This window comes from Prinia subflava, chromosome 9 (genome assembly GCF_021018805.1).
Source record: "Prinia subflava isolate CZ2003 ecotype Zambia chromosome 9, Cam_Psub_1.2, whole genome shotgun sequence".
Taxonomy (NCBI): Eukaryota; Metazoa; Chordata; class Aves; order Passeriformes; family Cisticolidae; genus Prinia; species Prinia subflava.
The window spans coordinates 8,160,815-8,184,288 of record NC_086255.1 but is presented as its reverse complement, the minus strand read 5'-3'; the positions used below and the strand labels follow the sequence as shown (position 1 = coordinate 8,184,288).

At 38.9% G+C, this 23,474-nt stretch overlaps 1 protein-coding gene across 1 annotated transcript; it reads left to right on the top strand.

Annotated features, from left to right (window-relative positions):
- Positions 1-745: 745 nt before the first annotated feature.
- Positions 746-22,011, top strand: CASP7 (caspase 7). The gene is made up of 7 exons (XM_063405291.1): positions 746-855; positions 2,011-2,123; positions 16,728-16,876; positions 17,715-17,843; positions 18,324-18,499; positions 19,823-19,961; positions 20,490-22,011. Exons 2-7 carry the CDS (start codon positions 2,011-2,013, stop codon positions 20,711-20,713), a joined length of 930 nt encoding a protein of 309 aa, XP_063261361.1. The 5' UTR covers positions 746-855; the 3' UTR covers positions 20,714-22,011.
- The last annotated feature ends 1,463 nt before the right edge of the window (positions 22,012-23,474 follow it).

The window sequence follows — 23,474 nt, the reverse complement described above, 5'->3', positions numbered from 1 at the left end:
CAGCGTGCACACACACCAAGAGCTCCTCCATCACACCCAGGCACTGACCTGTGGGGAGGCAAAGGCTTGTTTGTTACCATGCCTGTGTTTTGTGCCAATTAGGAGGCAGTTACTCTGAAAAATGTCTCTTTGATGTAAATCTCTTCAGGTAGTGAATGTTAAACACCACGCACTGCTGGGTAGGTGTGTGATTTTGCAGGATCGGAGCCTGCATCCAGGAGTAATTAGCAAGACTGTGCCAATCTTCAGTCCCTGTGCTGGACTGCTGGGCCTGACGCTACTGCCACGCTGTGGGACATCGTAATTAGCAGAGATGCAACACGCAGAATAATTGGGAGGATAAGGAAATGCCACTGAAGTTTATATAAGGGGAAAAATTTCCTTAGATCTAGACAATCTCGTGTCACCATGAAACTTTCAGCTCTTCTTTGGCGGGGGTGTGCCGGAGCACAGCTATTAAAAAGTGGTTAAAAAGTGGGGATTTGGGTTTCGTTGTGATGTGGCTGTCATTGCCTGGGGAGCGAGGAGGGTCCGGGGGCTGTGCCAGAGACCTCTGCTGGGAGGGACGGACCGGGATGGGGATAGGGACAAGGGTCAGGGATGGGGACAGGGACAGAGACAGGGATGAAGTCAGGGATGGAACGTGGACAGGGATGGGGTCGGGGATGCGGTCCGGGATGGAGTCAGGGATGGGACAAGGACAGAGACAGGGATGGGGTCCGGGATGGGGTCAGGGATGGGACGGGGACACGCCAGGGGAGCCCGCCCCGCCCCGGGAGCACCGCCCGCCTCTTTCGCTCTGAGTTTCACTTTAAGTTTCACTTTCGCTCCCGCCCGGCCGGACCCAGGACCAAGGCAAGCCCCGGGCCCTCCGCAGCCCTTCCCCTGCCCCTGCCTCCCCCGGCCCCTGCCCGCTCTCCTGCCCCGCTCTCCTCCCTCCTTGCGCGTTCCTTGCTGCGGATCCTTCCCTGGCATCCCCCGCTTCCCTGGCGCGTCCCCTCGGCCCTGCGGCCTGCTCCCTCCGTGTGTGTGTGTGTGTGTTTGCCAAAGCCGAGCCTAGACCCGGTTTTGGGAGCTGTTCCTGCCCTCGGGGGCTCCCAAAGCCCTGCCAGCGCCCCGCTGATCCCCGGCCGGGCGGTGCAGCCGTGAGCCACTGCTGGCCCCTGAGCTGCTGCCCGGTGTCCGCCGTGGTTTTCCATGTAAACGTGTGCTCTTCTCAGTAAAGGGATGGTAAAAGCAAATTTAATCTGCCTAACCATGGGGAAGGGGCAGGAATCGCTGCTGCTTTCCTGATGAAAATCTGGAACCAGAGACCGGGTGTTTCAGTGCCTCCCACCCTGAGTGAAGGTCCCTTCTCTCTGCTGAGCTGATGCAGATCCTTGTGCTGTCCTTTCTTATTGAAGTTTCCCAACTGCTTAATGATTAAATTAAAATGCACAGGGCTCTTTCACTTACACACATTTGGCTGTGTATATGCAAATGAAAACACAGGAGCCCTTGTTTCCATCCCAACACACTTCTTTCCAGACCATGGAAAACTTTTCTGGGAATTACTTCTTTGATGTGGACAGCACACTCAGGGACATGGTGGGATGCTTGGGACTACCCTGTGTAGGCCAGGTGTTGGACTTTAATGATCCCAGGGGGTCCCTTACAGCTCAGAATATTCTGATTCTATTTTATGATTGTATCCTATGATTCTATGATCTTTCTCCATAAAATTATTTTTAATTTTCCTGTGATCTGCGTTTTTGAGAGTGGTATTAAACGAGTTCCTTTTGGTAACTGCCACAAGAAAATAGAGATGGCTGAACACGTGCAACACCACAACAATTCAGGACCAGAATCTGTAGCCACTCCTTCTTGAGGAAGTATTATATAATAAAACTGCCTAAAACTCTCACATGTATCTTCTGTAAACCAGACCATAAACAATCTGGTTCTCAGAAGTATTTCCTAAATGTCAGTGCTCACTGAGGGACACTTGCACTCTTGTACTTTTATTTGTAGATGATGGAGGATCAGCATGGTGATGTCCCTGCTGCAGAGGCAGGCGATGAGGATGGCTGTGATGTGGTTGATGCAAGGCCAGACAGAAGCAGCAGGTTCTCACTTTTTGGAAGGTAAGCTCCTACTTGTTCTCCTGTTCTTGTTGTTCTATCAGCTGCCATGGTACCCTTTGAATCAAAGAAACATAAAAAGGTTTGATTTGGTGTTCAGCTTGCCATGTCCATAATGTTATTGGTGGCCTGGATAGAAGGGTGGTTTATATTGTGTGAATTTAATGTATCTGGTCTGTACCCTAAAGCATTTCTTTATAGCATCTCCCTACAGAGAAACCTGTAATATCTCCTGTAAGTTTTATTTGGCAGCTAAGAGACCACCAAGTTCATTTAGCATCAATTATAGCCCCACATCTTAAACACTGACCTTTGGTGGAGCTGGGAATTGAATATGCCATTAATTATCTATTTTCCTGCACTCAGCTCAGCTAATCTCCAGCATCACTGGAATCCCCTGCTGGCTGTCTAAGTCACTTTAAAGCCTGGATGTGCTATCTAGGTTGGAGCACAAAGAAGCCTCACCAAGTCTAGAGATGCATCCCCTTACAGAACACATGAAAAGCCTTTCATTTTAAAGCATAGTAGTCTCACTGAAGCATAAGCTTACTTTCATTAAATCAGTGGGAAGCAGGAACTATTTACTGCTCATCTGTACTCCTGAAAACACTGGATAAATGTGATTGGAAATGCAAAAGATGAAAAATGAACATGCAAAGTTTATAAATGTCAGCAAATGGCTACTTCACATTGTGTTTAGTGAGATTTTGCAAGAGATGCTTAATGTGAAGTCTAATGCATTTACAGAGAGGTTTTGATTATTTTTGCTATTGGAAATTTACATTAAAGTGAGCAGTATAATTCATGGCTAACATACTTCTATTTTTGCTGTTCATTCTGTGAGTTTAATAGGGGTGACAAATTTGTGAGGGAAGATGCTTTGGTCTTAGAAGACTTCTGATGTGCTGTTAAGCAAATCACTGTATTTCTCTGTCTCATTTTATCATTCCTCAAATATGTTTCATGATATGTACGTGTATTATTAATTTTAACAAATAGACAAATGTAACATTTGTTTCTAAGTCCTGTCAAATATTTTTCAAAGGTTTCTTTTCAACTTTATAAAATGTGTGTTTTGATATTTGATTTGGTCTTCTTTATAAGAGGTGATATGCTAATACTATTATTAAATTGTGCAACTCAAAGTTAATAATTTCCAAAGAAAAGGCAATAATCAGCATTTCTATGACTTTTTTCCATAAGAATTTTTTTCAAATAATTTGGCTATTCATCAGTTTGAGGCATTCATCTTTTGGGAACTCCTTGAAGATTCAATTTGCAACATTTTTCTTCAGAAGTAAAAAATTGCTCAGATTAAATAGGAGGTAATTGAGAGGATCCAACTTAGATTTTGTACAAAAAATACATTTGAGAAATCTATCAGAGTTTCTTGAAGAAAGTAGTGGCCGCTTAAAGAGGAATGAGGTGCTTGAGAATTAAGGTCTTAAAAATCCAAGCATGGTAACAAGGTCTTTGTCCTACAGAAGCTAAAACTCTTTGGCCTGAAGGAAGATAGGAGAGGAATGTGAGAGCATAAATGAAGATGGGATCTGATCTAAAACTGTGATTGTAATAAAGGAGAAAGTGAAGAGAGAATGATCATTCTTTGTGCCTCGCAGGGAATCCAGGGGACATCCAGTGAAAATTTCATGTAGTTGGTTTATAACAAGTGTTAAGGTGTAAATTTTAACATAGAGCAGAATGTCACTGTAGAACTTAAAGCCAGGGCATATGCTGATGTCAGGATTTAAGTTAACTTCTGAAGAGATCAGATGTATGTGTGGAAGAAAATTCCAGATGTTAACAGCTTTGGTGAAGATGTTCCTAAGCCAGGTCTCTGCTAGAATATATTCTGTTTCCATTTTCTTTTGTTTGCTTTCTTCAGACTCATTTCTAGCCCCAGGCTAGATGTACTTTTATTTGAACCAGTGTGGCTCTCTGTCCTGATTGCCAAAGTTTCATTTTGGCAGCATGAAGGAATGTATCTTAAATAAGGTGTCTAGAAAGCTTTAGAGTGACTACAATTTTATTGTCCCTTTTTTTGTTTGTTTGATCAATCCAGTCTTTACCTGTTTTGCAGTACTCTCAATTAAATTCTTCACTGCATTTCATGTACTGTTGCTTAACATATGTAAGTTCAGTAGGAACACAAGTAACTTGTGATGTTAAATAAGCACATTAATTTTAATTTGAGAGAGCGGAGCATCGAGAAGCTAAATTCAAAGCTGTACAGAAAGACCAGCTGTTTCCAGTAGCTTCACAGCTTCAATTTACCACTCTCAGACTGCAGATCTACCCTGTCAGAGCAATAACTAGAAGTAAATTAAAATCTTACTCACTACAGCATATTTCTCTCTGAGAAGTCTGTGAGGCTGCTTTACCAAGGAGGCCACGAGAACAAGCCAGGATGAGCAGATTCTTCTGACATCTCAACAATTTAGGGGAATTATCTTCCACATATTCCCTTCTCTTTGGAAAAGCACTAATACTTGGCTAATGTTGGTGAGAAAAACTGTCCAGTGGGGAAAAGAGTTGGAAGAAATTTTGGATTAAATCTGCCAGCCGTGTTTGGTTCCAGGGGTTTTTTTTAGCCACTAGATGGCACGAGGGTATAAATTTTGTGTACTGTGAAAAGAACCAGAAATAGACTGTGTTGCACTTGAGCAAAAAGTTACGTTTCAGAAAGCAAAAATATCAGGACACATTCTGGCAAGGCTGTGCACCAAAAAAAGTTTAAAACGTGTTTAAAGAAAGATTCAGCTAAGGATTTCAAATGTGTATTTTTTTTTTAAGCTAACTAATAGAATTTTTCCCAGATTCTCCCGATTTTTCCAAATACAAATTTGGGGGTTTTTACTATGCTATGTGTGCTCCTTTTACATTTTCAAGGCTTTAATTAAAGTCTTGCTTCTCTACAGGATGATTCAGTATCCTCATTTGGTATCTTTTGTGTTTTATTGATAGATTGATAGCAGCAAATGCATTTTAGTGTCCGGGAAAGCTAATGTAACATGAAATGGAATGAAATTGCAGTTGCACTGTGTTAAGTAGAGCTAAGATTTCGTGTAATCCAATTCAAGTTGAGGGGGTTTTTTGAAAAAAAAAATTTCTGCATCCAGAAATTCCCAAGGTTTGGTAGATTTGCATTTGCACTGTCAAAAATCCTGACTGCTCGTGGGCTTCAGTGAAGAAACAATGCAGAAGAATTTTGTTATTAGTAGTATCTAGGTACCAGTTTTATCTTAATTTAATTGTCTAGAACCATTTGTTTTCTGGTTACTTTTATCTGCTTCAGCCCTACTGCCTCATTTTACAGTCAATATTCCCCTTCTCATCTCGAAACAGAAAACACAATGCAAATATCTATTTAAAAATCTTTACAAATACTTAGTTACAAATTAAAGTGTGAGATTCTATAGTGCCCTCAATACAAGGACATGAAATGGATTGTAAGAAAATCCCACTGAGTAATCTGAGAGGTTTTGTGGTCACCAAGAATATTTTAGCTGTTTAACACTGCAAATCCAAAATATCTGTAAGATATTTATTTCTGTCAAGCCACACCACTTTAAAGTTTGAGACTTTTGAGTAAGTTGAACTTTTCCTGGAAATGCCAGTGTGCATCTCGCCTTCTGCAGTTCAATGTTTGTGATAGTTATATTGTTAAGATATCTAGCAGGTTTGTAAATTAGTACTTAGATGAAGAAAATTCATGGATATATACCTTTTCTTTTCATGTGTACAGTGTTTACTTGGGTAGCAGGACATCAAAGTGGGGAAGCAAAGATGTTACCACAGGCTGTCTATTTTAACCTCATGGCCCTTGTCTCAGTACAGTCATATTTCTCAACATAAATAACCCTGTCCTTCAGAGAATAAATATTAATTTTTGAGATTCATCCTCAGCTGAACCTCAGATCTGGAGTTGTAAGAGGTATAGAAACTTGTCTTTGTTGCAGCTAAGTTTTTTTGTTGTTCTTGTGGTTTTTGGGGATCTATTTTCCATCCACTTTTCACAGTATCACATTCATTCTGAACTGGAAGGGACCCACAAGGATCATCAGGTCCAGCTCATAAGTGCCTGTATGGGGATTACCAGCAGCTTATTTTTATATTGATTTGTAAAAGAAGCTGCTTTTCAGGTAGAACTTCTATGAAGAACAGCTTCACAGTGATGCAGATGTATATGTTTTCCAGAGTTGTCCATTATGTTACACATTCTTCAGTGTCAGAACATTATAGACCTTTCAAAGTAAATATTGCTAAGAAAAGTATCTCTTTTATCCTTAGCTAGACTAAAAATAGCAGGCTACTTTAAAGCAAATAACAGCTGATGAATCATTATCTGAAGTTATGTTCTGGGCTGCAACTCAGATGTCTGAGCTGACCTCCTGTTTCAGCCTCATGTTTCTTTAATGTCTCTAAGGAAGTCACAGTGTGCCTTAGTTTGTCCTGTAAATGGGTGATGATCTTTCCTTTTACTGTCACAGCTCCAAAGTCTATCACAATATAATTTTAATTTTGATTTCAGAAGTAATTTATGGCCTGGAAAAGTTCCTACAGAGACAGTTAAGAGATTGTAACAAGGATCAACAGGGATATTTCATTTTTTATTACTCTTTTTTTAAGTTAGAGGTGGTTTTGGTTTGGGTTTGTTTGTTTGTTTGGGAGGTTGGTGGGTGTGTGTGTGTGTGTTTTGGGGGTTTTTTGTTGTTTGTTGTTGTTTTATTAAAGCAATTTGTGTTAGATCTGGAGCTCAGCTTCTGGAGGACAATGCAGGAGTATTTAACAATGAGTGGAAACTGTGCTCAGTGCGTGTACTTTCCCTTGGATGCTTACTGGATGTAATTTACCTCATAGGAAAAGCCCAAGTATCTCGAAATGGTTTCTAGTCTGTATTACAAAAACTCATTGATTCACAGTCAATATTTGTTTCCAGTCTCCTTAGAGACTTTTTAATGTGAAGTATAGCAAACACTGGATTATCCAGGAACTGTATCTGAAGTAATCACAGTCAAGTATCCTAATTACTTTTTAGTGTAATAATTTATTTCCTTCATTGCAGCAAACTCTGGGCTGTATCACACAGAATTTGGAGGACAGCTATTTTGTAGTGTGACATTTAAGCTCTCAGAGCAATCCAAACAAATTTAAGCCAAATTTACAATAAACCAAAACTGTTTGAGGGTAAATATGTAGGAAGTAGTTCTATTAATTAAAGTCCAGAGAGGCTTTGTAAACTATGCATGATAATTTGCATAATTTTGCTGGGAATATTCATTGCAGTCGTGGTGGATTAGCTTTTGACAGAAGGATGAGGGACGTAAGTGAAGTCTGCTGTCCCACCTCCATCTCAGAATGTATTTTCCTGCACTCTTACATAGGAGCAGAGGTAGGATGAGTGCTGGGAGCTGTTTTGTGCCTGTCAGCAGAGGTGGCTCAGCCTGCATGACCTCAGCTGCAGGGTGATGTCCCCGGGGTGTGAATGGCCCCACAGAACAGTCCAGCGTGACCCACTGCTGACACAGCCTGGCACACAGAGCATCCATCCTCCTCCCTGCAGTGTGAGCCCGAGCATGGTGGGCTCCTAGCACTGCCACACCACACCAGACTGGCTCCTGAGGACAGCCTGAAGCTGTTTGCAGATGCAGTGTGGAGTGCTGTTTGATGATGAGCCAAGGTACTGTAGAATGTTATTCACCTCCTTCCTTCTCTGCCACCTGGTGGGAAAAATCATGAGTTTATACCCCAAAACAGTTTCGTTTAGCTCATCATAGCTCCACTGGCATTTTGTAATTGCTAATCCTTTCCAGAGTGTTCTCTGAACGTTAGTGTTTGGAGGACTTGCTTTATTTTGAGTCATTTTTCAAGCAATCCATATGTACCTGTTAATTTCTGTTAGTACTTATGAAAGGTAAAAGAAGCTTCATCTCTTTTTTTCATATAATTTTCAGTTGCCTATGTACATTACACTGCCTAGGGTATGATCATGCAGGATTTCAGTTTCCAGAACACCCACAGAAGGTATGGATGTGCAGGTTTTCTAGAAATGAGCAGAAGGCCTTTCAGCAAGCAAAATTCTTTATTTGTAAAAATTTACCTTTTGAATGCTTTTTGGCTATTATATTGCATCCAGTATTGTGAGGCCTGCATGGCAGATACCATGCAGCTAATTGGGAAGTTGAATCTCAATTACAAAGTGATGATTGAGAGTTTAGAACTCTGTTTGCAGGCATCACATCACAAAATTGTCATGTGGGTTGTAAGTGACCCTAAAATATTAAGTGCACAAAACTAGAGCCCTGCTACCTGTTTCTTTTCTTTTGATTTTTGTCTTCTTTTAACTCTTGTGACATGTGGACAATGTTAGATACTAGTCTGCTGAAACTTTTTGTCCAGAGTGCAGCTGGCTTAGAGTCCAGAGTGCAGCATAGTCCCAATGCACTTGATCTGCTTCATTTGTGTATAATAAATTAAATTGCAGTCATGGTTTTGATTTGAATTAGTTAAGGCCATCACTAACACATACTTAAAAAAAAAACCAGGAAGGCATATTTAGATTAACTGTCAGAACTTCAAAAGACATTTACAAAGAATGCCAGAAGTTATAATCTGAGGCTTGTTCTTTCAAACAGCTCAACTCCTACATTATACTGTGAGTTGTCTTGGACTGAGTTTCTCAATTTTGCAGGTTTTTAGAGAAGATTCTGTCTCCTAGCTGGAGATGGATCTGAAACTGAAATGGAACAAAAAAGCTAGAGAGTAGTTTAAGGTCTGAAAAATGTCTTATAATGAGGTATTTAAAACGTATTCCATGTTTCAGTTGATGTTGAATAGTCATACAGAGGCACTAGCAGTTTTCTCTTGCCAGGGGAACTAATGTGCAGTAATCAAAGTTAGGATTTTGTTTCTGGACTGAGATCCACTGTAACCCTCCATAGTGGAGGTTTACAATAAGAGTGTAAACAATAACTTTACAGTAAGAATGGCTTTGTTTCATGCATTTTCTTTCCAGGAGGCACCTGCCAGTAAGCTAACCCACACTCTCTGGACATAAACATTGCACAGATGTACAAAACACGCATTTTGAAATTATTCTCTGCTTTGCTGGACAGAATCCCAGAGTGGGTCAGGTTGGGAGGGACCAGAGTGGCTCATCTGGTCCAAGCTCCCTGCTGGAGCAGGGTCACCCCAGAGCACAGGGCACAGGATTGACACTGAGATTGGCTCAGTTGGTTGGAACATGGGGCATCACTTTTTGCATTACTCTCCCCCTGGAAAGAAGCCACGTGATATGCAATTGCTTTATGAAATAAGTTTGTTTAGACTTCATTTTGTAATGCTAAAACTAAGACCTAGAGTTACGGAGTTACTTTCCTGAAGTTATTCAACAGCAGAAGCACCACTCATTTTGGTTTGTTTAATACCTTTCATCAAGTTAATTGGGCAAAGCATAGCTAGCATATGGTCTTAATAAATATATTTTATTCTGTGTTGTACTCTTGGATGTGATATTAGGGAATTTAGGGAAATGCCAGGATTTCTTTAAATAAATTGAAGTGGTGTATTTTGCAAATTTTCTGTGAAATCTGTTACATATGTCATATCAAGAACAAAAGTATGTTTGTAGTATGATATTGGTTTTTTGGATGAATGAACTCAGTCCAGTCTTGGAAAGAATTTTTTTAATGATAGCTTAGGTCCTTCCCAGCTCTAGTTATTATCTTGATAAGTTCAAGGAAATAATCTCATTTACTTAAGTCCTTTCTTTTGATACTGCTACAGCAATATTTTCTGTTCAAAATTACTGTGTTTACAATTATTTGAAGGGCCTATGACATGAGTTCCCAAATGAACAAGAGGTACTGTCCTGGTAGGTTCCTAACTTGAGGTTCATTCAAGGAAAAAGCTTTACCTTTGCTGCCTTTCAAACTGGCTTTGTTGAGTCAGCTGAGAATCTGATTCCAAAGATGCCCTTAAGAAGCCATGAACTAATGGGAAGTTCAAAAAGAAACTGAAGGCTGATTAATTCCTATGGCCCTGTTCTTGAGAACATTTACAGTCATTATTTTGTTACCTGAGCAGTCCTGTTGCTCCCAGGAGGAAAGTGGAGTGTGTTCACTGGGCCTGTGGTGTTCCAGGAAGCACACTGGCCATTTCCCTTTATTCCACCCATTCCCAAAAACGACTTTCAGTGTTTAGACATTTCAGCAAAGCAATTTATAAATAGGCAAGGGCAGCACAGACTTTATGAATCATCAATAAATAGGAACTTCAGACTCCAGTATTATCAGTTTAGCGTGTTTCACTGAGATTTTGAATTTCTTTAACAGATGGAACAAGATCCTGACAGGGAACAGAAATCCTGGAACACTGTTTTGTGTGTGTGTATATGTGTGTGTGGTGTTGTGTTGTTTATGTTTGCTAATCTAAATTGCAGCTGTCAGTTTTCATGCCTTTTGTGTAAGACATCTGTGTGCTATGGTAAGCAATGTAGGTGAAATAATCTTTAAATGCTTTTGGGGGCACTTCTGTGTGCAGTTTTGTAGGACCACTTTTCTTCTCTCTACTAAATGAAGACTTTTTATTGTGTGGAAAATATCCTGACTTCAATATTAGAATTTTTTTCATCTATCTGGAATATGTTTTAAAATAACCTTCTAAGGACTGGTGATTTTGTTGGTGCTCATCTATCAGAGTCAGCAGTCCTTAGCTAACATTTGTAATAGGCAAACTGAAAGTATGCAATGCTTACTTGAACTTCCTCCTATACAATTAGTATTGCCCCTTTTTCCTCAGGAGACTTTTATTTCAACTATTAAGCTTTTTCTTTCGGTTTCTCTACTAGCACATAATTTTCAAGCCTGAGTATGCACTTTCAAATGCACTGGAATAGAGTTTTAGTATTTGGTCAAGACCTTGTGGTTTAGTCTTTATCCCACATAATTTATGCTTTCTGATTTTTAACAGTAAAGGAATATTCATTTTTATAAAAGACAATTCAAGTAGTGACACATTCTTCTTGTCCAGAAATGTTGCTGTTCTGCCAACCTGATGCAATATTAATGGAAAAAGGCAACGGGATAATCTGTTATTTGCATGCAGTTCTAAATCTGTGTGACACTGCCAAAACATTTCTGACAAAGAGCAAAGAGTCTGGCTTAGAGAATTTAAGATCTAAAAGACTCTAGTCAGGTTTAACAAGTGTCTTTGGCTTGAGATTGCAAACAGGGTTCAAGATTAAAAAAAAAATTCAAAGTGGGGAGAGTGTGCAGTAATTAGAGGTGTATTAAATACAGTGAAATTAGACTGGATAAAGGTATTAAAGCTGAATAAAAGTATTAAAACTGGTAATTTGAAGAGGAGGTTGTGTAGAAGTAAGAGATCTTAATGCATGATCATCAGAAAGCATCATATATGAATTATGGAGGTATCAGACCCACATCAGACCACCAATTATTGAGGCTAAGGTAGAAACATAGAACAAAATATTGACCCTTGATAAATTGATAAATTCTGTTTCCTGTTCAGTTTTTTTTTATTAATAACTAAATTGATCTCCAGCACACTCAGATTTACTACACGTAGTTTAGAGATGCCTTGTGAATTCAAACACGATCTTGTTTGCATTTTCATTGTTTTCTGTCTATCCTTTCACAATCTTTTTAAATAAATAAGTCCAGTCCACGATTTTCCCCCAGGAGAGCAAGCAGCATTTGTGATGAGCAGTAGTCACAAATATAATTTATACTGTGCATGCAACAATGGAAGGAGTGGGGTTTTTAGACAGAAAGAGCAACATAGAGCCACACAAACTGCACAAAAATAAATCAGCAATATAAGCTATGTGAGTTTCTTTAGAGGCCTTAGAACTCATGTAATGTCCCATGCATTCCACAGTTATGTAATCAATGGGAAACCTGTTCAAATGAAGCCTGTAAAGAGGTCCCCAAATGCCAAAAGTCCTAAGGGAGACTTCTCAGTTGTTTGTAATAGATTAAAGAGCATTGCAATTTAAGACACCTTGCATCTCACACCACTTCAGTGTATGAAAGTTCTGGTGGGTGTCAATGGATTACCTGAGAATATTTGTAATGTCCACTGCTGTAATCTTGCCTAGACTCAACAGAAAGGCTGAGAATGTGACAGAAACTAGAATAAAATTCACTAGTATTCACCAATGCCAAAAAAGCATTTGGACTCCAGAAGGAATCCTGAAGTGATGTGTTTTCCAAAGACACCATGTTTTTAAGGGAAAAATTTTTTTTTTAACAGAAACATGTTATCGGTTATTCAAAGATTATATTGCATATTGTATAAAAGAAGGAAGCCAGAGTAAAACTGTCTTAATGTTTTGAGATATTCCTTATCAAGGAAAGGCAAAGTTTACTGAACTGCATAGAGCAGAGTAAGACACAGTTCTCTCCTTTTGTGGGTTTACTTCAAATAGAAATGAATGGAATCAGTGTGGCCTTTTCCACTCAACTCTGAATGTCAGCTCCCTAAAATTAAATAGTATAGAATTGTAGAATTTTTAATCTGCTTACAGTTACTCAGCACAGCAACAAAAGACCCTAATTTTCCTGGGAAAGAAGGGGACAAGGGGACTATATCTATAGCTTTTTTTTTTTTTTTTTTACCTAGATATCCCTCTGTAATATCAGTTTTAGTGTTTTTGAACAACTCTCCCTGGAAAAGAGCAGTCACTTAAATATCTAGGCAGAGGAGTAGGTGAATATTAGATTAATAAAGACAGGGCCTCGAGGAAGCCTTTGTCCTGCACGTGGATTCTTATTATGTTGCTAATATATGGCAGCAGCAGGAATTGAGGAAGGTGCCAGTAGAAAGGAAGTCAAAGGAAAGAAAATCACAGCTACTAAGAGACATTGCTTTATTTTTTCTAAGTCATCATTAGGTATAGTTAAATGTTGTTGGTGACATTTTTATCCTTAAATCTTGAATCACATTGAAACAATAATTTATTCCAAGTATAAGAGAAGATTTGTTGTAATAAGTAGCAGTCCTTTAGATGATCAAGTCCACTCCTCATGCAAGTGAGGTATCTTCATGGACTTTGGCAGAATTTTAGCCACTCATGCTGATAAAACACCTGACTCCTACTATTTAAAAGTTCAGTTACAAAATGATAAACAGAATAGATAACTTTATTTTTATATTTGAGAAGTGAGAAGTTGATAATAATGATTTTCACAGGGTTGATACTGGCTGAGCCTAGACTTGATGAAATCACCTTCCCAAAGATTCTTTTGGCAAGCCTAAAGCCTGGATTTAGAGATGGTGAGGGTGAAAATGTGCAAGCTACATGAGAGTGCCAGAGTGGAGTTTCAGTTTTGCTGAACTTTTGACTAAAGGGAGAGAACATGAAATACGTGACAGCAATAATGGGGAGAATATTTCTGTGTAAGGAATAATGGCACAGCTCTAATTGAGACCTGAAGAATGAGTAAACAGTCATGAAATTCAACTTTCTGTTTAGTCCAGACAAGTTTGAATCCTAAAAGAGGGAAATTAAAGACACTAGATGTCAGAGAAGCAGAAAGAAATCAAGCAGAGGGCACATAGTTTAAAACATTTTATAACTCCATATAACTAATCTGTGGAAACCCTTTTAGAAAATACAGTAATTAGAAAGCTTACTAAGAACAGCAGTAAACATTTATATTAGCAGGTATCCAGTTCAAAGTTCAGATAAAAAGATTAAGCCAGCCTGTCACTGACAGATTTCCCTTGAGGCCTGATTATTACTGATTTATAACTTTATTAGTTATCATTACAAGGTCTGATTTAGCTTGTTGAATCTGAAAAGTTGGACATTAAATGTTAGTGTAGTCCAGTCAGGGAGGTCCCATATTGTGCTATGTTGGCACAGGAACCAGAATCTTCAAAAAACAATTTCTGTCCGGACTGCAGGTCCGGGCTAAGCATAATCCACAGCCTTTGCTCCCTTATTCATTCAGTTTGGACTGATGCCAGAAGATTTCTGGAACTTTTTATTGTCTGCCAGTAAAGAAGTGATAGGCGTAACCGTGCTGTGTTTTTTTTAGTATCTCATTAACCTGTTTGGCTTGGGAGGAATCATTAGAATAAAACCACAGTGTCCTCTGTAAAGGAATGGGGCAATGTGCTGCCAAGGCTTGTCCGTGGCTTTTGCCTCGTGGCTTTTTGACTGGCACAGAGCTTCTGGCTGCTTGTGAGAATTCCAGCAGCAGGAATTACATCCCTTAAACTCACGAGTGTTTCTGCATGAATGAGTGCAAACTATTGAACTTGGGAGTGAAGTGGTTTCAGAGAACTTGCGTGGCTACATTGCTGTGCCACTTAACCCTTGCTGCTGTTTCCAGCGAGGCTTTTTGAGGCTAATGTGGCTGCCTCATTTCTGGGCTGGATTAGGTCACTTCCAGCATTTCAGAAGAGCAGGCAGTTCAAACGTGATCCTGCTCAAATGGGTCCATCCCTGAGTGTTGGCAGCTGTTCATGGGTTAGACATGAACAGAAATGCATGCACAATCCCCTTGAAAATATAATATTGTCTGTAACAGCCACTGTTGTCTGAAAAACTTTTTCAGGAAATCACTGAAGCCAGATAAATCTGTAGAAACTGGAATCTGTGGGCTGAGGAAATGCCTCTTCATGAACCTGGGTGGTTATTTGTTGTTCTGAAATTTCTTTTTCGCTTTTTGACAAAGAACTGTCTAGTGATGGAGGAGCAGGGGGAATTTTAGGTTAAATTAAGAATCCAAGATCTCTTTGAAAGTCAAATGTAATATCAGCATCATACAGCTCTGATTAATTCTTTAAAATAACTAGTTAAGAATTGGTTAAAATCTTTTCTTGAGGCAAAGCATGTTTAATTATTGCTTCCAGAGCCCTCAAGAAGCATATGCAAGGAGAATATCCATACTTCAATTTGCAGGAAAAAAACCCCCTGTATTTCCAGACATAGTTCTCAAGTAGATAGGGTTCAATATCTTGTTTTTCAGTCTCTAAGGGAGGTCTACAAGAGGACATGATATTAAGATGGTCACATGTAAAGAGAGTATAATGAAAGCCTGCCAGGTGCAGCTATTTAATTTGGCCCTTTATAATGGAACATGACGGCACTCAAAGATAAGAAGAAGCTGTTTTGAAATTGAATTGCAGTAGCATTTATACATGATGAATCATTTAAAGAAGGTTTATTATAGATTCCAATTAGTCTTGTCCTTTAGTGATAAAAAAGAGGACACTTAAATCTGAAAGACAACCATTGTTAAATCAAGCAGGTAAGAAAATAGATTACCTAAACAACATTTACTCAATTCATAGCAATCTCATGTCTACAGGTTATTATTGAAGCAAATAAATTAATAATTCTTTAGGAAGATGTCAGAATGAGAATAGTGAAAGTACTTAAATTAATTGAGATTATAGGAAAAAACTATTTTTTTTTTAACCAAACTGTATTATAGAGTTCTTTGTGCTGTGAAAGTAGTTTATATTTTCCTCTCAGACATCAGCAATAAATACCACTGGAAGCTGGATGCAGGAACAAATAAGAGAGGTGCTAATAACTTCTTCTGCCCTTTCCTGAGCATTGTTTTTTAAGTGGACCAGCTCCAAAGCTTGCTTATAATTCTGAGGTTGAATCAGACTCTTTATGGGCTCTTACTTCAGTTCTTCTTGAGGAAATCTTAACCACACTTGAAGCCACCTGCTTGGACTAAAAAAGTCCCCCTCTAAAAGCAAGTACTGCTGAGTTCCTCATACTTGTACTTCAGGTGTGCATGCTGGCTCTAATTGATTTGGGGTTAATGCTTTATTTAGATTAAATCTGTGAGCAGTGTCTGTGCCATCCCTTGGCATCTCTTTCTAATCCAATGTAAGACTCTTGTACATAGCAAAAAGATCAGTACACGGTCATATAACCAGAGAAGATTTATTAATATAATCCGTTAACATAATTATTATAATGGTTTGATTTGGTTTTTCTTATTGGACATGAAGTTGAGGTATCAGTGATTACATTGAAGTGTGCTTGGGTTTCTGCAAAGGTTCAGGCTGCTGGTTGGCAGACCAAATTAACACATGACTTGTTCAAATCTGTAACCTTTATCAGTATAAACTACCTAATGCTTAGTCTCAATCTGCACAGAATTTAGGGATGATGGGGATTCTGTAAACAAATCTCATCACATAGTTGGGTAAACTGCATATCTTCATGTTCCTGGAATAGCTATTAAGGCAAATCTATCTGTCCTTACATTAATTACTTATATATAATAAAATATGTCCAGAAACAGTTTGCAAAAGGCTACTGCCAGCCTCACTTCATGCAGGCCATTTGTTTTATCTCTGGGTCAGGATCTGTGTGTCCTGCTGTTGGCTGCAGTTCACTCCAGATTATTTCACCCTATCAGAATCCATCCACACACAATAATCACTTCGTGGAAATCACAAGATTTCATGCCTTGATCCGAAATGTAAATGAAGAAAACAAATATTAGAGAAGGAAAAACGTTGGGCAGGGCTGCACAAATGGTTTGAATTACGGTAAATAGGCCATGCATGTGACTGGTCACTAACAATAATTTCATTTGGTTCACCTAGAAAAAGGAAGAATGGAGAAGAAGAGCAGCCAAAGCCCTCTCTCAGTAATCAGTACCGAATTGTTACACCCACATTCCAGTATAATATGGATTACAAGAAAGTTGGCAAATGTATTATTATAAACAACAAAAATTTTGAAGACAAAACAGGTAATGTTCTTTCTTTGATGGTGCTCTTTACAGACCATAGAATTTTTATACTTTCTTTAATCAGTAAGTATTCTATTTTTAGGACATGGAATTTTAATGAATGTTTTTATCTTTTTTGATAAATAGTTGTTGCTAAAACTTTTCCTGTTCTCTAATACTTATGTTAGAGTGGCTCTTTTCGACATCTTTTCAGTATTTGTCTCAAAGACCATGTCTCCTGGCTACACCAACTTCAAACTAAACCTTTGTTCCAGAGTTTAAAAATATGTTGTTAAAATTTGAACTTTGGCATCTGCAGCCCATGTTATAAATTCTCTGTTCCTGAGCTACAGCTACGAGCTACAAAAGCTAATAGCTGTAGGTGGGCTGTGTTCACACTCCCGCATTTAACTTTCCAGACCACCTGTGGTTTCAAGGCAGACAGATACTTGTGTTATATTCAGGCTTGTAGGATTTTTCCTGTACACTTGGCAAACACAGTAAGCTGTTTTCCCCAGATTCTGCATCAGTTCCTTTCAGTGGCTATAATAGGGACACTTTCCAACAGGTTTTCTGTGGGCTGCTTTGTGCCTGTGTTGCACTGCATAACCAAAAGGAGATGGATCGTCCTTAGAGGTCCTGTGTTGCATTTTTCAGGATAAGATATGTGTTAACACTGAACGTACCATTATTTTCAAAACCTCACAGTTTGTTCTCAGTGCTGCTAGAAGATTGTTTTAAAAGCATATCACTGAGACATTAAGTTTATCAATTACAATCTTAAACATTTGCCTTTGAACACGTGCATCATTTTGAGTGGTATAACTTGCAGTCAACCATGTTTTTTGTTTTCTGGCAGGGATGGGCACACGCAATGGCACTGACAAAGATGCTGGAGATCTTGCTAAGAGTTTTAAAAACTTAGGGTTTGAGGTTCATGTATACAATGACCGAAGCCGCGATGCTATGGAGAAAGTTCTGAAGGAAGGTAAAAATTCAGAATCGTGGACTAATTAATTTAGAGGGGAGCAGACCTTTGGAAGTCACTGAATCCTGCTCACAGCAGGTTAAAGTAGAGCAGATTGCTTAGGCCCCACATGTGCAATTTTCTGTATGGAAAGATTTATTTTCTGAATGGACTGGGCTTAACTCCCTACCTCATCCCCCAACATCAATTCAGAAATGCAGGGTGTTCTTGTGAAGCACTTGTCCTGTGTATTAGGTGAAGAGCTTTGTCAGATAAGGAGTTCAGCCTGTTGATTCCAGTGGGCTAAACTCAGAGTCAAGTCAAGGATGCACCCGTGTACTCCCAAGTACTCATCACAAAAGGTGTAGAAGATGATCCACTCCCTCTTTTGCCTGACAGTAGTAGTTCAGTGCATATTTAGCCTCTGAAAAACATGTGTGCTAAATATAAATTCCATTTAAAACATGGTTTCCTTTTGACTCACAAGTGTTTGCCTTCCAGCTGCTGAGGAGAACCACAGTGATGCTGCCTGTTTTGCCTGTATCCTCCTAAGCCATGGGGAAGAGGGGCTCATCTATGGCACAGATGGACCCATGGCCATCAAGAGTCTGACTGCTCTCTTCAGGGGAGACAAGTGTAAAAGCCTCATAGGCAAACCCAAACTGTTTTTCATTCAGGTAATGGCCCTAAGGTGAACAGCATCCACTGCTGCAGCAGGGAGAACATGCTCTGCTGTTTGTCTGCCCTAGAAGAACCCTGTAGCTTGACTTACTGAATGTTGCTGCAGGTTTTGTGACAAAATGTGTTGACAGAAGTTGTCTGTGGGTAAAATTATTGTTTTTAAAAGATAATTTATATACGAGATTCACAGGTTATCATTGTCATTCCTACATGGTTTCTCTTGGTAATATATGAATTTTGAAGAGGAAAGATAAACTCACTTTAGTGCAGACAGAGCTAAGGACAGTAGTACATGATTTTCTGTAGGAATAATACTGTCCAGGTCTCTTTGAATTAAGGCTACCTTTACAAATTACTGCTAAAATAAACATTTTTCTTTTCCTTAGTAGCCTAAAAATTTATATTGCATTTTTAAATTAGCATGTAATTGATTGTGTATTACTTAAAATTTTAAAGACAGCTGTTTCAAACAGCATTAACTGACACATCATGGGTCTAAATTCTCTTTTTTACATAATACATGGTATTATTTACATCTAAGAGTTGCAGCAGATGTGGTGTTCCCTAGGCTATTCCTTCAATTAATCCTCATCCTCAAAGTGAAAACTGTTTTAGACTCTTCATACTACTAAAGTGATGTTTCTTCTAATTACACTTTTGAAATGGTTACTTTATAGACTTTAAAATTATCTTAATAAAGGCAACCAGCCCTGTTATATAAGCCAGTCAGACTTGTTCTTTTGCAAGAGCTGTCAGTCAAAGCTACTGATCAAGAGCTGAAAATTACCCACCCAGACCATTGTCCCAGTGTACCCTTTAGCTAAACCCATGATTAAGAGAAAATTAAGAATCAAAGAGATAAATGGGAAAATATTAAAAATGCAATATACTTATAGTGGGTGGTCAAACACTGTAGGGTGGCCCACACTGTAGAGTCTCCACTTGTGGAGTCCACTGTCAAGAAATTGTCCAGAAGTCACACTGGACACGGCATGAAGTAATAATTGAATTGCTGAGAATGACTTTAGACTGGCAAAATTAATCATGGTTAGAATAAACCAACACTGACTTGGCACTTATTGACAAAAAACTGAGATGCACAGCCTCAACACCTTTGCCTCCATCTACTTACAAGATGGGTATTTTTTAAAATGGGAACCTAGTAACTTTATCCCTGAACAATCAGCTATCCCCCAGAACTGCATCTCTGCTTTTAAAACATGCAAAGCACTGATTAGAACTGAATCCTTTAAAAAATTTTGATGAATTGTGATTGTTAGAACAATTGGAAACATTCTGTTTATATTCTCTGCTTCCAGGCCTGCAGAGGCTCTGAATTTGATGAAGGTATACAAACTGACTCTGGACCTGCCAATGACACCCTGGAGACAGATGCCAACCCGAGATACAAAATCCCAGTAGAAGCAGATTTTCTGTTTGCTTATTCCACGGTGCCAGGTAAGGAAGAGAGGGTCAGGGTGGGGGTAGAAGTCTGAAAAATCACCATCCATAGTGGCTGGATTGGAGATGGACCCCCACTGATGGTACATGGTACAATGATGGACAAAAACACAAAGGGTACATTGAGTATCCAGCCCTCCCACCCGGGCTAGAGGAAAGGGAGATTACAGATGGCTAAGGCAGTTCTGTTTTCTGGGAATCCTGCCCTTCCATATCCTGGTGTGTTGAATGTGTAATGAAGGCAGGAAGAGCAATAGTTACAGTACAAAACTTATTCTCAGAAAGGAAACCTGTGTAATTTTACTTCTTGCACATTCCCAAATGCCAAAATGTGGAATGGTACTTAAGCAGTGTGAGGTTTGGAGAGCTAATATACATTATTCTCAACTTTAATGAAGTAGGATATGTGACACAACTGTTAAGAGTTCAGCTTTCTGTGTGTGCATTGTTAATCTTTGCCCAGAACCTTTCACGCGAAAGAGGAAAAATAACTCCATGTATCTTCCTCCTTGTCTTTCCCATCAGGGTATTACTCCTGGAGAAATCCTGGAAGAGGCTCCTGGTTTGTGCAGTCTTTGTGCTCTGTGCTAAACGAGCATGGAAAGCAGCTTGAGATCATGCAGATCCTCACACGGGTCAACTACGTGGTGGCCACGAATTTCGAATCGCAGTCGGACGACCCCCGCTTCAGCGAGAAGAAGCAGATCCCCTGCGTGGTCTCCATGCTCACCAAGGAGCTTTACTTCTGAAAGTGCATTGCAATGCAGCCCATCTTGGGTGGAGATGTGATTATAGACAGGAGTAACACGTTCTTAGTAACAGAAATGTAATCACACTAGATTTTTGTGTTGTGTAAGTTGGGGTATCTCATGGGTGGACAATATGCAATATTTTAAAGAAGCTGTGGGCCAGCCTGACAGCTGCTACTAATTATTGTATCTTGGTTTCCCTTAGTGTGGCTGTCATGATTTATGGCTATTGAAGATGTTATGAGTCAGTAACCCATGAAGTTTTTCCCCAGAAAGCAGATTGTAAATTAAGAATAAAAACAAAAAGTCTTCAGACTCCTTCTTGTTTACTGCTAGCTCGTGGAACCATACCCTCCTTGTGAATTTCCAAAGACCATCATACTATGGGTATGTCCAGTAATAAAACAGTTTGTAGCTATTTAAAAGGGTGTTTCTTAGTCTAATATATTAATTTCCTTTTAATTAATAATATTAATGAAGGCCAATGGTTGCTCTGTGCTCAGTCTGGAAGTCAGTTTACTTGGTCATCATTCTAGCATAAGATGAAAGTATCAAAAATCAATATTTTTAGATTATTTGCCTGAACACTATAGAAATGTAACAAATAGAACAATCAAAATCTTAAAAGATTGACAAATTTTAGTTGGATGATAACATATTAAAGTGCCATTGTAAAGATATTTTGCCTTGCATATGACAATTGACTGAGAGAACAACCTGAAATGGTGGTGGTGCAGTTCATCTGCTTGCAGAAATAAAAATGTCTGCTTGTTGATTCAAAACTTTTGAACCATCAAAAATTTAATGAAAAGGCTTTATAATAAAACATTAAAATTTAATGTTGAAAAGGTAGAATTATATGTTCCAGTAACAAATGTATGTTTTAGATTTAACTTCTAGTTGTGAGGAGTTTTACCAAAACTGGAAATGCTTACTTGAATCAGAAATCAGAAGTGCCTTCTTAGTTACTGTATGGTCTTGATTTTGTGTTTTAGAGTTATGTTGGTGATGTTTACCTTTCTACTTTTTATATTCACTTTAGTTGGTAGCTAGATCAAAAAGTAAGTATAAAGATTTGGTTAACCTGATAAAGAATTAGTTGTTCATGCTTTTTCCAGTTAATGTACCCTATACTCCTTGCAATCTTCTGAGAAAATAAGTGCATAGTATTAAAGCCAAGTTACCAAATTGTTAAGTTTATTTTCTTACAAATACTGTGACATAATGTGACATATATTTTTTTCATAAGACAAATTTACAGTTGTTTGAATTAAATAAACGGTGCTTTGACATACTGAGCATGACACCAATAAAGACCTTTTTTAAAAAAATTTCCTTTGTATATCTGCATGTTTGTCACTCGATCTGGTAAAATAACCAACCAAGATATATCCCAGTCCCTTTCTCTCTAAAGAATGCAGGTGGTCTCTGGCATCTTTTCAGGAGGAGGTTTACAGTGTCAGTGGAAAGGAGGTTAGAAAAGTGATTTGGCATTGGGTGACTTGGGTTGGACAGGCCACGTCCTCTCTTGGAGTAAACCAAAGTTAATGGAAGTATTTTATTGGAAATACCATGTTCTACCAGTGCTTAATCTTGTCCTTTATGCAGTAAATTTTACAGTGCTCTAGTAGTGCATGTGAAAGTGCCAAATAGCTCCATCTTAAGTTATTTTCTGGCATTAAGGATATTCCTGGTTTACGATGGCCAGACAAAATTGCAGTATTTGTTACTTCTCTGGATCTCCTTCGTGTCTTTATAGTTCATTAGTGTTTATTTGCTTGAGGTCTAGCCTGTTTTTAAATTTCTGTGAACAATATTCCCCTGTCTCCAGAGCTATCCTTCAGGCCAGTTCTAATATGTGAACTATAGAAAGATCAGCATAAAATACCTGAATACACCACCAGAGAGCAAAATAATATGGAAAGATTAACTCAGAGTAGAAGTGAAAGACAGAGAGAAAAACATCCCTTGTGTCAGGACCAGGATCTCTGCTAGATGAGCATTACTTTAGATCGTGTCCAGAAAAAAATAATATTATTTCAAAGGAAAATTGTGTACCAACAGCCACCAGCCCTGAGTGGTGATACTGACATAGGTGAGAGCTGTGCCAGCCCATGAGCCTGCAGGAACCCACTCAGGGTGGGAATTTTGACCCTTTCCCTCGAGCACAGCCAGGTTGCTGAGTAGCCATTGCAAAGCTGCAGGGTGGTTTAGCTTTTTTCCCTGACCAAATTTATGACTATTTTCTATCAGAAAGCAATTCCCTTGCCATCTGCAGGATTAGCCAAATGGTTTAGTGTGTAAATCCACTTTCATTGTTGATACACTGAATGTTTCTGGAGAGAATCCCAAAAATTCACTTAGAGCCAAGACTAATACTGAAATTACCTTGTCATGACATAGGCATAAGAAATCCTGCTTCACCATTGTATGTATAACTAAAGGCTGTTTAAATCTGAAATTGCTTTCAATTTATGGTACTTTTATGATCTTTTAGGGTTCTTACTGTTGCTTTATATTCCAGCCATGGGTGGATATTATGCTTTAGAAACAGCTTGGGAAATGAGGAGCCTTTTCAGAAGGCTGAACCAACAAAACCACGCTGTCTCCAGGCTTTTTTTCTGTATAGGAGACATCTATCACTGCCTCAAATGTGCATAGTTTTCATTGCTTCTAAGTGAATATTAATCTGGATTTCCCCTTTCCAGAGCAGTCTTTAGTTTGCTTTCCATGCAGAAAGAGGAATTTCCTCGTGGGTCAT